The 14764-nt window shown below is 45.5% G+C and overlaps 1 protein-coding gene across 4 annotated transcripts in view; it reads left to right on the forward strand.

Moving 5' to 3' along the window:
- Positions 1-14116, forward strand: part of Tfap2a (transcription factor AP-2 alpha) — an 18434-nt gene extending 4318 nt beyond the window's left edge. The window contains exons 2-8 of one of the 4 annotated variants that reach the window (XR_003849305.1): positions 1333-1386; positions 1530-1767; positions 4746-4797; positions 6660-6891; positions 8861-8979; positions 10889-11030; positions 13284-14116. Coding sequence is in view for 3 of the 4 variants with exons in the window: in XM_008831631.3 (XP_008829853.1) it covers positions 73-99; positions 1333-1767; positions 4746-4797; positions 6660-6891; positions 8861-8979; positions 10889-11030; positions 13284-13572 (1296 nt within the window). In the remaining variant the exon portion in view is untranslated. Of the gene's footprint in view, positions 1-21; positions 100-1332; positions 1768-4745; positions 4798-6659; positions 6892-8860; positions 8980-10888; positions 11031-13283 lie in introns of those variants that run through there. The other 3 variants (XM_029562843.1, XM_008831631.3, XM_008831628.2) reach the window with 3 other exon arrangements.
- Positions 14117-14764: the final 648 nt, after the last annotated feature.

A 14764-nucleotide genomic window follows, 5' to 3' on the forward strand; every position in this document is an offset into this window, starting at 1 on the left:
TTTTTGTTTTTTTGTTTTTGGGTTTTTTTTTTTTTTTTTTCACCCTGACTCGTTACCCCAGACTCTTCGCAGATGTTAGTTCACAGTTTTTCAGCTATGGTGAGTCCCACCCCACCCCCACCCCATCCTTGTTTCCTTAGGAATTCTCTTCTGGAAACCCGCTGCCGGGAAAACTGCTCGAAATCTAGGGCGTCTCAAGCCACAGTTGGAGACACAGTCTTCTTTTGGCGTCCCTATCCCCCTTTCCTCCTTCCTCTCGCCCTTCTCCATCCATAAATCCAGTGCCTCGCCACCACCCTGTCCCGGTTGAACTCTGGGCGCCGGCAGACCTACCCCGCAGCGGTTTCCCTTGGCCACTTTCTCGCCCGGTTCATCTGTCTTTGCCTTGCTTGGTCTTTACTTGTTCAGGATGCTCTGCACATTCGGTGCTTAATCCGTTTGCGGGTGGTGGTGGAAAATGCACCCTAGTGTGCCCCCCCCCCCAGCGCCTCGCCCCAGGCCCTGTGGTTGAACTGCCCAGGGTTCTCGGGAACCCACCCTTTGCTTGTTTTGCAACCGAACTGCAAAAGAGAAACAAAGTCAGGCGTTTCTTTTGCCCTTTGGGGCTGGTGTGGAAGGGGCCGGGGCCTCCGCCCCGGGGTGCTTCTCTTGCTTATAGAACCCAGTGAGGCAGAATCTTTCTACTTTAAACCCCTGGCTTGGTGTCCCCTTTCGTATCATAAAACCACCCTGTCCTGTAAAAGCCTCCTAACTAAGGAAGCGGAAAAGACAGACTCTCAGCCCTGCAGTTAAAAACCTTTAAGCTGGTCATTTAAACGTGTGCTTTCTTACGGCCCCGGTGCGAAACATGTTTCTATTTAAATAGTCACGAAATGGTAATAGTCTTTGAAGGTTTATGATTTTCCCTCTTCTAAATTAATGGAAGAGAGTAAACAATAACGCAGTGGCAGACAAGTTCAAATCCAGGAAAAGCAAAGGCTTTTCTGCTGCTTGATATTTAGTAGCAGTTTTAATTTTGCTTAAGGGAGGTTTGGTGTTGTACTGTAGCGCGGGGTACTATGAGGCACATTAAATGTCGTCTTTCCTTCTTTGAAAGAAACGCCTGGAGAGTCTGGTTCCCCTGGCTTTACACATTCTGATTTCTTTGCATCTTTGGAAGGGCCTGCTGTTTACTTCTGGGGCATTTTCCAGTTTGAATATAACGTAGATTTTTTTTTTCCGGCGGCCTGCGGAGGGGCCTGCGTCCTTTCCCACCCTGGCTTACAGAGTAGATTTAGTGGGCACAGCTGTAACCGCCGCCTCATTTCTTGCTCTTTCCTTGTTCTCTTCCAGGACCGTCACGACGGCACCAGCAACGGGACTGCACGGTTGCCCCAGCTGGGCACTGTAGGTCAATCTCCCTACACCAGCGCCCCGCCGCTGTCCCACACCCCCAATGCCGACTTCCAGCCCCCTTACTTCCCCCCGCCCTACCAGCCTATCTACCCCCAGTCACAAGATCCTTACTCCCACGTCAACGACCCCTACAGCCTGAACCCCCTGCACGCCCAGCCGCAGCCGCAGCACCCGGGCTGGCCCGGCCAGAGGCAGAGCCAGGAGTCTGGGCTCCTGCATACGCACCGGGGGCTGCCGCACCAGCTGTCGGGCCTGGACCCTCGCAGGGACTACCGGCGGCACGAGGACCTCCTGCACGGCCCACACGGGCTCGGCTCCGGGCTCGGAGACCTCCCGATCCACTCCTTACCTCACGCCATCGAGGACGTCCCGGTAAGAGGCCGCGCGGGGCAGCCGGAGGGAGCGCAGCCCTCCGCTCACCTGCTCTGGGGGAAGGTGCCCGGAGCCAGGGCCGCAGGGCCGGGATTTTCCTCTAGGATAGTTGGGTTTAGGGGTGAGGACCCACTTAAACAACTGAATTAAGAAATTAAAAAGTGGTTGAGAACAATGCTTCTCGGAGCTCGCTCCACAACGCCTGGGTTACCACTTCCCACCGACACAGAAATAAATCAGGCGATTGTCACCGTTCACCGCAGCTTCTCTCCACGACAGTAAACTGTGTGATTCGCGGGAGGATCTAGTTCCACCGCTGAATCTGGCATGGAGATTTCTCCCAGTCTTGGGAAAGATGTTAAATTTCACCCAGAGAGCTCCTCAAATGCTCTCACAATGTCAAAGTGCGAGAGACACACGAAGAAGGTTATTGAACTAGGTTTTATAAGCACTACTGAAGTTATGCCTAGCCTATCCTGATCAAAGAAAAGCAAGTGGCAAATCCAAGCACAGGGACATTAAAATGGAGCTTTCTTCTCTTCCTAGGGGTGCTAAGTGGTGACCTCATAAATCATTAGCTAGGTTCCCAACGCCTATCAGAACCTGCCACACTGCATATGAAATTAAATGTTTGGAGACTGCTGGGCATTGCATTATTTGAGCTCTAATTCGGTTATCAATAGATGCAGTTTAAAAATGATTTCTAAATAAGCATGGCATTAGTACATGTACTATTTACAATGCAAACCAGGCTATTGATAATTTGAAAATACTTTCTAAAATTAAATTTAAACCAGCATCTCAGCTTCAGTTCTATAAATTTATGGGTTTCCTCACAATCTTCCTGAAATGGAATTAGAGCAAACCAATAATTTTATTAAAGCTGTAAAGCCTTCTGTTAAAGCTGCTTTTCTTTGGAAAGGAAATGTATCTGGATGTGATTTTTGCTAAAATGCTATTCCAAATTATTGCGTCAAATACAGCAGCAGTATGTCTGCTGACAGTTTAATGATTACTGCATTAGATTGTAAGGAAAATGGTCACATGTACTTACCTGCTTGCTTGGTGGATTTAAAACATTGAAGTTCTATAGGAAAATAGAAAATTTTATTACCCTTCACATTTAGCCCAGTTAATCACTGAAATTTGTTGGTTATGCTTAACAGTCTTGTATGAAAAACAGGAAAGCAGGCACTTGATCCAATGTAAGGCTTAGTAAGCACTGTGTGTGTTCATATTTACATGTTTTAGAAACCGATACTTAGTGCATCTGGGGGAAGGTAAAGGAGGCAATGATTTATAAAAATCATTAATTTTGAAAAAAACCCTAGAAATTATAATTTTAGTTCCCTTCCCCAGAGAGTCTCTGAATCCCTTTCTTTGCCTGCTCTTTGGAAATATTTAAATTGCAAAATTATGTTGTAAGCTTTTGGAACTTCTGTGCAGTGAAATTGCTTTCCTTTCGAAAAAATTTCAGATAGCTGGTGGGAATTCTTAATACCTGTGTGGTCACTCTGTGGTGAAATTGGTCAGTAGGCAAAATTAACCAAATGGACACATAGAAACAAGGAAAGTCAGGAGCTGCTCTTCCCTTGCCCTCCCCCACCTTTCAGGAAAAAAAAATTCTTTCGAAGGAATTTGGGTCAGGAAAAGGGTTGTTTTCAATTTTCTCACTGCAGCAACTGTTAACTTTTAATAGGAATGACTGCTAAATATTTAAGAAAATCAAGTCGATGGTGAAAATTATTTAATCATTAATACCTCAGTGGGGTTTTAAACTTAACAGTCTTCTCTGTATGGACAAGGTTTAGCTAGAAATAACACAAATAAAAGTATTATGCCACACTACATTTACTTTATGGGTTTAGGGTGCATGCATAAAGGGATCATATTTCCCCATATAGTTAAAACACAAGAACTGCAGCAGTACTCATTTCTGAACATTTCTCAATTTAATTATACTTAAATCCAGAAGCACTTTAGGCAAGTTACAAATGAGAGCATTGAGTATAATAAAACCTGTAATAAAGCAACTTAGTACCATCCACCCGGAATCATTGCGATCAGGCACAATTAACAGGAGCATAAATCCAAGACAGAATGGAAAATGTTCGAATCAGTATTATTGTTGGACAAAGACTAGAGAAGGAAGTAATAGTTTTTTAAATGGTAATGCCTGTGCTTGGTAACGATTGCGAAATCTTCTATTTCAGCAGCCCTGGTGCTAATTTGTAAACACAGCCAGACATTATATTGCCTGTCAGTTTCTGCATTAGAAAACATGATTTCATTTTACTTTCTAATCACGTTTTGACTCTAGCACACACACGTATACCCATCCATCTGTAAAAAGAAAGAAAGGGGAAGCAGCCCCACACTACTGCTGGACAACCAGGAAACCTCAAAGGGTTTTTGTTTCTGAGCATTTTTACATTCCTGCCTTGTCTACTGTAGGCAATGGTCTTTTAAAAATGATTTCTAGTTTTCCTTAAGTGAAGGTGTGTGTGTTTGTGCTTTATTGCATTACCTACAGGGTTTCCAACACTCTGCTGTTTCTCCAGCCCCTGTGATTTCTATTGTGCTCCCTTGGCTTTGGCTGCCTGAGCACTGAGATCCCTGAGGTCCAAGAGGTGCCTTAGAAAAGCTGGGTGCATTTCTAAAGGTTGAGCTGAATGTGAGAAAGATGAGGGATGCCAAAACTTCATCTAATTTCCAAAGAAAGTTTTATTCTACATCCCACCCTCTTCAATGTGGATTATCCGCTGGGGGAGGAGAAATTGGCCATGGGTGTGCAGTGTAACCTCTTGAGTTGTAAAGCTCCAAATTTCAATAAGCCAAGATGAGATGTTTATATATAAATGTCATTATGGGGGGGGGGATTCAGATCCTACTCCTTCCCCTCCCCCACCTCGCAGGGAATATTCATTTCCTTTTGTTTTGATTATACACTTACATCCATGTGCACCCTTTTGTTGCAGCATGTAGAAGACCCGGGTATTAACATCCCAGATCAAACTGTAATTAAGAAAGGTAAGCCATTTCCTTCTGCATTCCAAACATGTCCTTACAGGCAGAGTGCTATTTAAAAGAACTTGCAGAGCTGTATTTATTTTTTTTCAAATAGGATTTCCTAAAGGCTCAGAATTAGCAAATAGATAGGCAAAGAGCAGTACTTCAGTAATAGGCTTTCAGGATCTTGGTAATGGCAACAGGCGAGCTTTGTTCTGATGGTGGTTTGATCATTTAATTTAGTTTAATGATATTTGGACAAACACATGAAATGTGCAAGAGTTGACCTGATTTGGAAGTGGCATTTCATTTGGAAATGGTTTAAAAGTTAATTCATTGTGTGGAGTTAAGGCCATGAGGGTTGAAAAGTATATCAAGTTGAAATAGTACAAATAACTGAGTATTAATGAAAGGACGGATGGAAAAAGAACACCCCTTGACACAGGAAGCAAACCTTCACGTTCTTCCATTTAGTTTCTGGTTAGCTGTTCTGAGTTTCAGGGCTTTAAAACTTTGTGAATTAGGTTAACAAAAATTTAGTTTTTGGTTAAAATTTAACATCTTGAAGCTGTTGACTGTGAGGGTGCTCAGAAATTGTTAGAAAAGTGCTAAGTGATTTGAATAGATTTATCATCCACATTATTTAGTGGGTAGAAATACAGATGCAGTAGCATCTTTCTTGTTGTTAGGATGGAAATGTTACATTTCAGGATTCTAGGCACCACCAGAGGACGATGCTATATAAAACTGTTCTCATTTCTAACCCCAATCGGTATATTGTTATCGCGTTTAAAGTTTCAGTTTTGCATCTGTGAAGTCGTCATCATGTCAAATTAGATGTGCTAGGGATAAATCTTAAGAGATGCTCTTTCCAAGTCGACATGATAATTGGCTCTTTTATTAGTAATCTCTCAAGAGTTCGTTTAACTTCTATTGTCTCTATTAGCCTCCCCAGAGCTATTAATGTCACAAGTGATCTATCCAAAACCTAGAGCTCCTCACCTCACCATCCGGCTAGACTACCCCCATTAAAGAACACATAAGGGAGACTGTGATAAGACTGTGTGGATATTATGTCTCCATAAGAAATTTTAAGATACAAATGCATTGTACTTAAATGGTGGCAGATGCATCAGCATTACATTGGTGTTGAGAAATGGACCCCATTGAACTACTTTTTTTTTTTTTTTTTTTTTTTTTTTTTTTGCTGGTCTTGAACTTGTTTTCCAATAGTAGGTCCAACAATGGAGAGCTTATGGTTTCAACTGACTGTATATCCTACCTCCCTCTCTTGAAGGCGCTTAGGCGGACAGGGGCATTTAGTATTTGCTCAACAAAAGGCTGCATTCCTAGTGTTCAGCTGTAGGCTTGCTCTTGACTCCTGCTCAAAGCTGGGCTTGGAATGGATCTTCAAAACCTGGGTCTGTTTCAAAATGGACTGTGTCTGTGGATAAAAAGCACGGGACGGGAGCTGTGCTACCACAGAATCCACCACTTCCCAGCTTGGTGCTCTAACTGAAATGCTCATTTACTGGTTGCTGGAGCCATGGGTTTTAATAGCAATTTCTTTACGGCACTATGCCCTTGGCCCGCAACGCCCCCGGGCACACCTACCCTGCCCTCGGTTTGCAAATGAAACCAGTCCCCTGCGCCCCTAAGTCCAAGCTCCTACACCGACCAGCAGCCCTTCTGGCTGGATACTCCGAGCCCAAGGGGTCGTGTGCCCCACCCATCTCCCCGCAGGCCGGGCGGGGGGCCCGGATGGGAAGAGGTGGGGGCGTGGGAGAAAGCTGTAGAGTCCCAGAGCTGGACGGGAGGAGCCAGAGTGGCCCAGGCGGGGATGCTGTCCCCGCGCCCAAACGCGCTCGTGTCTGTCTCCGCAGGCCCCGTGTCCCTGTCCAAGTCCAACAGCAACGCCGTCTCCGCCATCCCTATCAACAAGGACAACCTCTTCGGTGGCGTGGTGAACCCCAACGAAGTCTTCTGTTCAGTTCCGGGTCGCCTGTCGCTCCTCAGCTCCACCTCGAAGTACAAGGTCACGGTGGCGGAAGTGCAGCGGCGCCTCTCACCGCCCGAGTGTCTCAACGCGTCGCTGCTGGGCGGAGTGCTGCGGAGGTGAGGCCCGGCCCTGCCGCCCCGCCCAGCGGCCGCGAACCCATTGCGCCTGCGCGGGAGGGGGGTGGCGACGCACGACGGCTTCGCGCCTCGGCCCTCCCTCCCTTCGCGGGCCCAATAAGGGGCGGAGGGGAGAGCGTGCAGCCTGGGGGCGGGGTCGGAGGCGGGGCGAGGTGGCGCGCGTGCGCACGCGCGGGACCTGGCGCGCGCCCGTGTGCGCAGCCGCGCGCTCGCTGGGTCCTCGGTGTTCCTCTGCGCGCACGCGCAGCTGTCCTCTGCGGGCTCAGTCCCGGCCTCTGCAGCCGTGGGGCGCCGTGCAGCCGCCTTTTCCCTAATCGCGCACACGTTGCAAGCTCAGGAAAACTTCTGGGTGTCTTACTGAACCTTAGCACTCTGTCGGGTGTCCGACGGGAGTCGCCGTCCTTGGATAGGGATTTAATAGACAAACCTTTAGCTAAAGCAAGAGAATGGCTTCCCCTGAAGGCTGCATGCCTCTCTCACCCCGGTTCCTGTCATCTCCCTCCAGAAGGCCAGTCCCGGTGCCGGAGGCACTAGCTGACCTTTGACGGTTCTGATTTACTGTGATGTGTGCCAGGCGCTGTGCCCGGCACGTTTCCGTGCATTATGTATAGGACCGCATCTGTTTACACATGTGACCAGGGATTCTCACCTCACCCCTGCAGGGTCCCAGATAAGCTGTCACCAGAGTATGGAGGTATCTGTCCTCAGAGCCTGCTGTGGCCTTCTAAGGTTCCACCCAAAGATGTTAGTCCTGTCCCGGTGTGGTGGTGCACGCCTGTAGTCCCAGCACTTGGGAAGCAGAGGCAGGTGGACCTCTGTGAGTTCAAGCCCAGCCTGGTCGACACAGTGAGTTCCAGGACAGCTGGGGCTACAGGAAAGACCCTGCTTCAAAAAGACCAAAAAAAAAAAAAAAAAAAAAAAAAAAGATGTTAGTCCTGGGCCTTGTGGGCCAAAGAACGTTTCTTAGTCTCCTAAGTAGGGCCCCAGAACTTCAGTGTTTAACTTTATTCATGTACCTTAATGACCCAAAGTTGTGCCCTGGTGGTACAGTTTGCCTAAGTCCTGTAAGAGTGTTTGGGAAAGGGAACACCTGCGATTCCCTTCTCCCTTCACAGCTGCCTGACTTTTCGTTAGTTTCTATCCCTGACAGATCTTTCTCTGCCCTCTGCTTGTTCATCCCCTTCCCCATCCCCCAATATTGGAGACTGTTTACCTAGGGGAGCATAATCTTATCCACACAATTAAAGAACTATTTGAGTAGGGAATAAAATCTGAAATTAATTAATTTGCTGTTTTATTTAAACAATTTATCTTAACCACTTTCTGATTATGGGAGTCTATTTAGACATCTATTTAGAAATGCCTCCACTGTCTCTGAAATCAGGGAAATTTTTGAAGGCTGATATCAGCCTTTTTGACATTTCCAGTTATGCTGGTGACATGGCATGTAAACAGTTGGTGAAAAGCGTTTCCCAACGGGGCCAAAACCAGAATGTGAGATGTGAGGGTGATGATAACTTTAGTTACTGGGAACAACCCAACACCAGATCTTGCAAAGACAATTTAAAGACCCCACTGGGATTTGTGTGATTGGAGCAACAGGGAAAATATACAGTATCAGTTGAATTCAAGGAACACCAACTCTACCGATCAGAGCTCTGTGTGTTTGTGGCGCTTCTTTAGCGAGCTGGGAAACGCAAGGCGTCCTCTCCACCACAATAGTTACAGTGATAACTGAACACAGAGGGTGCTTTAGAGTTTAACAAGCATTTATCTCCTGTGATCTTTCTGCACTGTTCCTTCCCAGGTTCCCCTCCTCTAAATGTCTCCAGGCCAGGCTTTTCAATGTTTAAGAACACATTCTAGGAAGCTTTCAAAATGACTTTAATGTGACACAGAACAACCCAATGTTTTCTAAATCCCTATCTCCCATATGTTTATGAAACAGGGCGAAGTCTAAAAATGGAGGAAGATCTTTAAGAGAAAAACTGGACAAAATAGGATTAAATCTGCCAGCAGGGAGACGTAAGGCTGCCAACGTCACCCTACTTACATCGCTAGTGGAGGGTAAGCAAACCCACTTGCTTACTAGAAGGGGTTGTCTTTTGGGGAAAAATGTGTAATATTTTTGTCCAGATGTTTAGGTGTATTTTGTATCCATTGTGTAGTCTCATCTCTCTGTGGAATATAGCCATAGCCAGAACTGAGCAGGGTTCTTGTCTACCAAAATAAAATTAAAGAAAAAAACCACAACTAAACCCTATTTACATATACACATATGTGTACTTTCTTGTGCCCCCTACCACAGAATTACCCCTCTTCAGCATAAATCTGACCTAAACAACTCACAAATTTAAGAACTGCACATTCTCCGAGTTCCTGTCTCCTTTAAAGAACTCAGCAGTAAATCACTTAAGTTATTCTGACATCTGCATTTGAGAAATGCGTGACCATTACTTCCTGAATTAATTTGGGAATCTTTGACCTGCATCCTGATTTAAGACCGTCCTGAAAGCTCAGGGTTATATGCCCCGGTAGGTTTTTGTTTTCCAAGCATATACTTCCTTATCTCTTGTTTAACTGTGCTTCTCTCCTGGAGGGAAAGAAAGTGAGCAAATTTAGAATTTGGATTGTTCGATATACAAAGAATAAAGGAAACACGCACATGGGAAAAAGTTTCTTAGGGCAGTTTTTAGCACGCACACCCTTACAAATTCCTCAGACCAAACCAACAACCCTGTCTTGTTCTAGATAAACTGCCAAAATCCATTCACATTCCTGCCTCGTCTAGATTCCTTTTTCTGATATCAAATTGGCTTAAATTTGGGATCAAGTGTTGGAAGGAATGCATAGCTTGGCCGTGCTTCTCTTTATGTCTTGTTTTATGTTGTGGTAATAGGAAAACAAAAAGACACTGGTAATTTATTACTACCAGGCAGATTTAAAATTGGCATTCATATTTCAAGGCAGCGTTTTATGTTTGTGTCTTGTATTTGAGGAGAGATATTACAACTGAATCCAAGTTCTTTATAATTTACTTTAAAAAAAATCTGAAACAGTGTTTTTGAGGAAGAACGCTATCATTTCCATGTGTTAAAAGGTGATGATAATGTAACTGTTTAAGAAAAAAAAAAAAAAAAAGAAATGGTTTGGGGCCAGAAATTCAACTACAGCAAGGTTATATTAAAATAATGGTAGCACAGAGAGAACCCACTGTTCATACCGACCCCCCCCAAATTATACCCATGGAAATGGTGGTGATGACTAAGGGTGGAGCTTGAGAGTTGGTTTGGGTCTGGGGGTTGAGTGCCAGAGCAGGGAGGCAGTTTCTGGAGAACTGTTATTGTTTGTGATCCGCTCCATTTTATGGAAACAAGCTCTGTGGAGAGGGCTTTGATGCTCTAATTGGCGCATGCGTTCTTCCGGAGCTGGAGCTAATGGCAGGAAGCCCTGCAGTAAAAACCAACTGGTTCAGGAAATTAAAACCAAAGATTCGAAAATCAACAACACAGACAGACTCAGTGGAGTGACCCTCAAATCCTCTTGGTTAATCGGTTTGGATGAACAGATAATTATATGTGATCAAGTTAAAATGTAAACTCTCAGTTGCTCTCTTACTGAAAAGCTCAAGGAGTAATTATGAATATCATTGATGAATGTGTTGATAGGTGTGAGGTTTGAATAGAAGAGCCAGTTTCAAACAGAAATTGGGGAATCATCAGGGACAGGCAGGAGGTGATGGGTGGGATTAACATTTTCAAATCATCTTAGCCTTATAGAGCAGTTGTCATTCTACTGATGAATATGCTCCCCAGATCTTAGAAAGAAATCAAATATGTAAAGTCAGAAACAAAGAGTCCCTGTTTCTTCCAACTTCTGGGTGAAGAAAATAAGAGAGTTGGGCGTGGAGAGGCAACTTTGATCCTGATTCTCTTCATTCTCTGGCCCTCATCTCCCTCCTCCTACCTCTTGCCAGGAGAAGCCGTCCACCTAGCCAGGGACTTTGGGTATGTGTGTGAAACTGAATTTCCTGCCAAAGCAGTAGCGGAATTTCTCAACCGACAGCATTCCGATCCCAGTGAGCAAGTGACAAGAAAAAACATGCTCCTGGCTACAAAGTAAGGCATTTACCTCTGCGGGGTCTCTGCTGCTCACTGTCAAAAGAAACAAAAATTGTCTTGTGCTTTCTTCTCTGTTCCTTTTGCACTGCTCAGCTTTGTGGTTGTAAATACTGAAGTCACAACACACACAGTTTATGTCAAAGGGGCAGTACAGGTGGGGCTGTGAGTGTGAGTCCCTTGTTTTCCTTCACTTCTAGTTTTCTCCTTTGCTAACTTTTAAATTACTGTGCATGGGGTGGTGTGTAGCTGGGGTTTCACTGAAGGGGAATGTGGATTTGTGGCTATGTTTAGAAAAACCAGAATCAAATCTTCAAAGGAGTATCAACCAAGCTTTCCTAGGTCCATTTTTGAATTTTATCAGTATGTTCTCCAAAGGCAGAGATTAAGCAGGGGCCTGCAAAATGTGCCAGCCAGAAACTGTCCTAATTTTACCTCTAATCCCTGATTCCATTTACTTTCCCTTCTCAAAAGTCTCTCTGTCTCTGTCTCTCTGTCTCTGTTTCTCTGTCTCTCTCTCTCTGTCTCTCTTTCTCTCTCTCTCTCTCTCTCACACACACACACACGCACACACGCACACACACACATGTTTCAGCCTACAGGCGAGATGTCAAATGGGTTTCAAAATGGCCCAAGTTATATTCCCATAGGTGCCTGGACTGAATAGACTTCTCCAGGTGGTGTGTGAAAAGAAAATGACTGTTTTGATATGTTTTCTGGAAATTAAAAGGCCTGTTTGGAAGCCCTTAATTATCAAAAGTCAGTGTCACAGGAGGGCATCTAGCAGGGGATAGAAGCTGAGGCCTTGGGTGGGACAATTTCTGGCCTGGGGACATCAGCTGGCCCTGGTGATGCTGTTCCTTTTTCTTGGTTCCTCCCCTCCTCCCAGCAGGCTGTAGCCACCCCAGGAAGGCCCCTGTTATCCTGGCTTCTAGGGTCAGACAGAGCTTGGGTGCTGGCATTATTTGTCTGTATTTCTGACTTTCCAAGACCCTTTGTGAAGTGCCAACTTTTTCTCTTCACTTGGTTTCCGAAGCACCCCATATTTACAATTTTCTGAAGAATTTTGGGGGGAATGTGGTAAAAAGGGAGGAGGGAAATTAAAATGTTTATTTCTTCTTCCCCCAAACCACTGTGAATTAACTTTCAAGTAACAGATGGGGTGAGGGGTGGGGTGTGTGTGTGTGTGTGTGTGTATGTGTGTGTCTGGTTTGTTTTTTGTGTGGTGCATGTATGTGTGCATGCACAGAAGTCAGAGGTCAATAACAGGTAGTGTTTTTCCTCAGTGGCTCTCCACTTTATTCATTCTCTCTCTCTCTCTCTCTCTCTCTCTCTCTCTCTCTCTTTCTCTCTCTCTCTTTCTCTCTCTCTCTTTCTTTTTGAGAAGAGCCTGTCACTGAACCCAGAGCTCACCATTTTGGCCAGATTGACCAGCAAACAAACCACTGGGATGCTTTGTCTGCCTTTTCAGCATTGGGTTGCAGACATAACTCCATACTGGGCTTTTACCTGTGCTCTGGAAATCCAGTCTTGGTCCTTTATGCTGGGCTTTGGAGAGGGGGGTGATCTGAACTCAGGTCCTTCTGCTTGTGGTAGAAGCACTTTACCCACTGAGCCGTTTCCCCAACTCTGTTGTTGTGTTTTGAAAGGCAAAGTTATACCAAAGTTTTGCCTTTCTGTCCAAATTCAAATCTCATTTGATTTGAAAGTAAATGAGGGGAGACATCATTCCACAAACTGTGACTGAGTTCTCTCTAGTTGGGGGACAGGGGAGAGCCTCTGATGATATTTTGAAGAGGAAGGCTGGTGGTTGTAGCAAACTGAAGAGAAAAGAGAGATGCTTGTGTTTCTAACTTCTGGTGTAACTTTTCTTTTTCCAAATCCAGTGTGTGAAAAAACGATTATGCATGTCTAGGATGCTTCTTGTGGGTGGGAAATTTGGGGGTAGATGTTTGCTGTATCTGAGGGGAGGAAGGGAGGGAGGAAGGGAGGGAGGAAGGGAGGGAAGGAGGGAGAGAGAGACAGAGACAGATGGGGGGAGGGGGGAGGAGGAAGAGGAGAGAAGGAGGTTGTTTTAGGAAGAAGGGGAGGCATTTAAGAGAGCTGGTTTAGTGGTGACAGGCCTCCCCATCCTGTGTGGGTGGCCTGGGGTCCTGCCAGGTCTGGACTGGCAGGCAGAGGTGACTCCAGGGAGAGGTCTGCCTGCTGCTGCTGCCTGATGGGAACCTCACCCCTCTCTCTGCCCGGCTGCAGACAGATCTGCAAGGAGTTCACCGACCTGCTGGCTCAGGACCGATCTCCCCTGGGGAACTCGAGGCCCAACCCCATCCTGGAGCCCGGTATCCAGAGCTGCTTGACCCACTTCAACCTCATCTCTCACGGCTTCGGCAGCCCGGCGGTGTGCGCCGCGGTCACTGCCCTGCAGAACTATCTCACCGAGGCCCTCAAGGCCATGGACAAAATGTACCTCAGCAACAACCCCAACAGCCACACGGACAACAGCGCCAAAAGCAGTGACAAAGAAGAGAAGCACAGAAAGTGAGGCTCTGCCCCCGCCCCGCCCGCCGCTCCGGCCGGCGTCCCCGCGCCCCTCCCCCGCCCGGCAGGTGACAGCTGGGGCAGGTGACCGCTCGGGGACCGGCCGTTTCTACTGCTGCTGCTGCTACTGCCGCGCCGCCCCTCCTCCCCAGACCCTCCGGACTGCTCTCTCCACTGCCAGTGGGGCCGCCACTGCCCTGCCTCGACCTCCCCATCGGCACCGACACCCACCTTGCCGTCTTGTGGAGCCTAAGAGAACAGAACAGGCCGTGAAGCCAGCAAAGAGAAGTTCTGTCGAGTTTGTGAACCTTTTTTTTTTTTTTTTTTAAATCAAATCAACAACGACAAACATTGAAACTTTTTTTCTAAAAAAAAAAAAAGAACGTAAAAAAATTTTAAAAAGATTCTATGCGCTTCCTGGGGACTAACTAGCTCGTCATCCCCTCCCCTTGCATACAGTTCAGATTGTAGCCATGCTTAAAAAAAAGGCAAAGAGGAAAATGACAGTTTTATCAGTATTGTGAATAAACTTGAACACAAATCCAGAAGGTCTATGTCCTGTCTTCAGTTGTAGGAGTTTTCCCTCTGCAAGGTAAAACCACCCACTTGAACTTTCTCTGGCAACACGGATTCACAGTTATATAAGGGAATCAGTGTTCAGTCTCTGTATATATTTATTTATGTGTAATTTAATGGGATTTGTAAATATGGTGAGTCTGTTTTAAACCTTTTTTTTTTTTTTTATTTATCTGGTGATCTCGTTTACCTCTTGTTTAGTGGGTTTTGAATCTTCTCTTAGTTCTTCATGTGGGTTCTACTTATTTAGAAAAATCCAAGGTTTGGGTGATCCCTTCTGGGATTCATGACTTTAGCCCTGTTGTAGCATGTTAAAGACAATGAAACAGCTGAACAAAAAATTTTTAAGTCAAATAAAATTCTATATATAATTAGTATTACATTTAGCTTTTCATTGAACTGGAAGAAAAAAGTGATAAAGTGATATTGGAGCCTGGAAAGATTTTTTTTTTTTTAAACTGGAGTGGTTTGATAACCCTTCTAGGTATGATGGGGAGAAAAATAAAGTTTATTTTAGTTTACTATCCTCCCTCAAAAATATCATTTGAGCAATAAATGAATATTGTCTTTAAACCAAGGGTTAGGGGTTCCTCTGCTCTTTCTCTTTCTCTCTCTTTTTG

Source organism: Nannospalax galili, unplaced genomic scaffold, assembly GCF_000622305.1.
Source record: "Nannospalax galili isolate Female #2095 unplaced genomic scaffold, S.galili_v1.0 scaffold72, whole genome shotgun sequence".
In the NCBI taxonomy this organism is placed as follows: Eukaryota; Metazoa; Chordata; class Mammalia; order Rodentia; family Spalacidae; genus Nannospalax; species Nannospalax galili.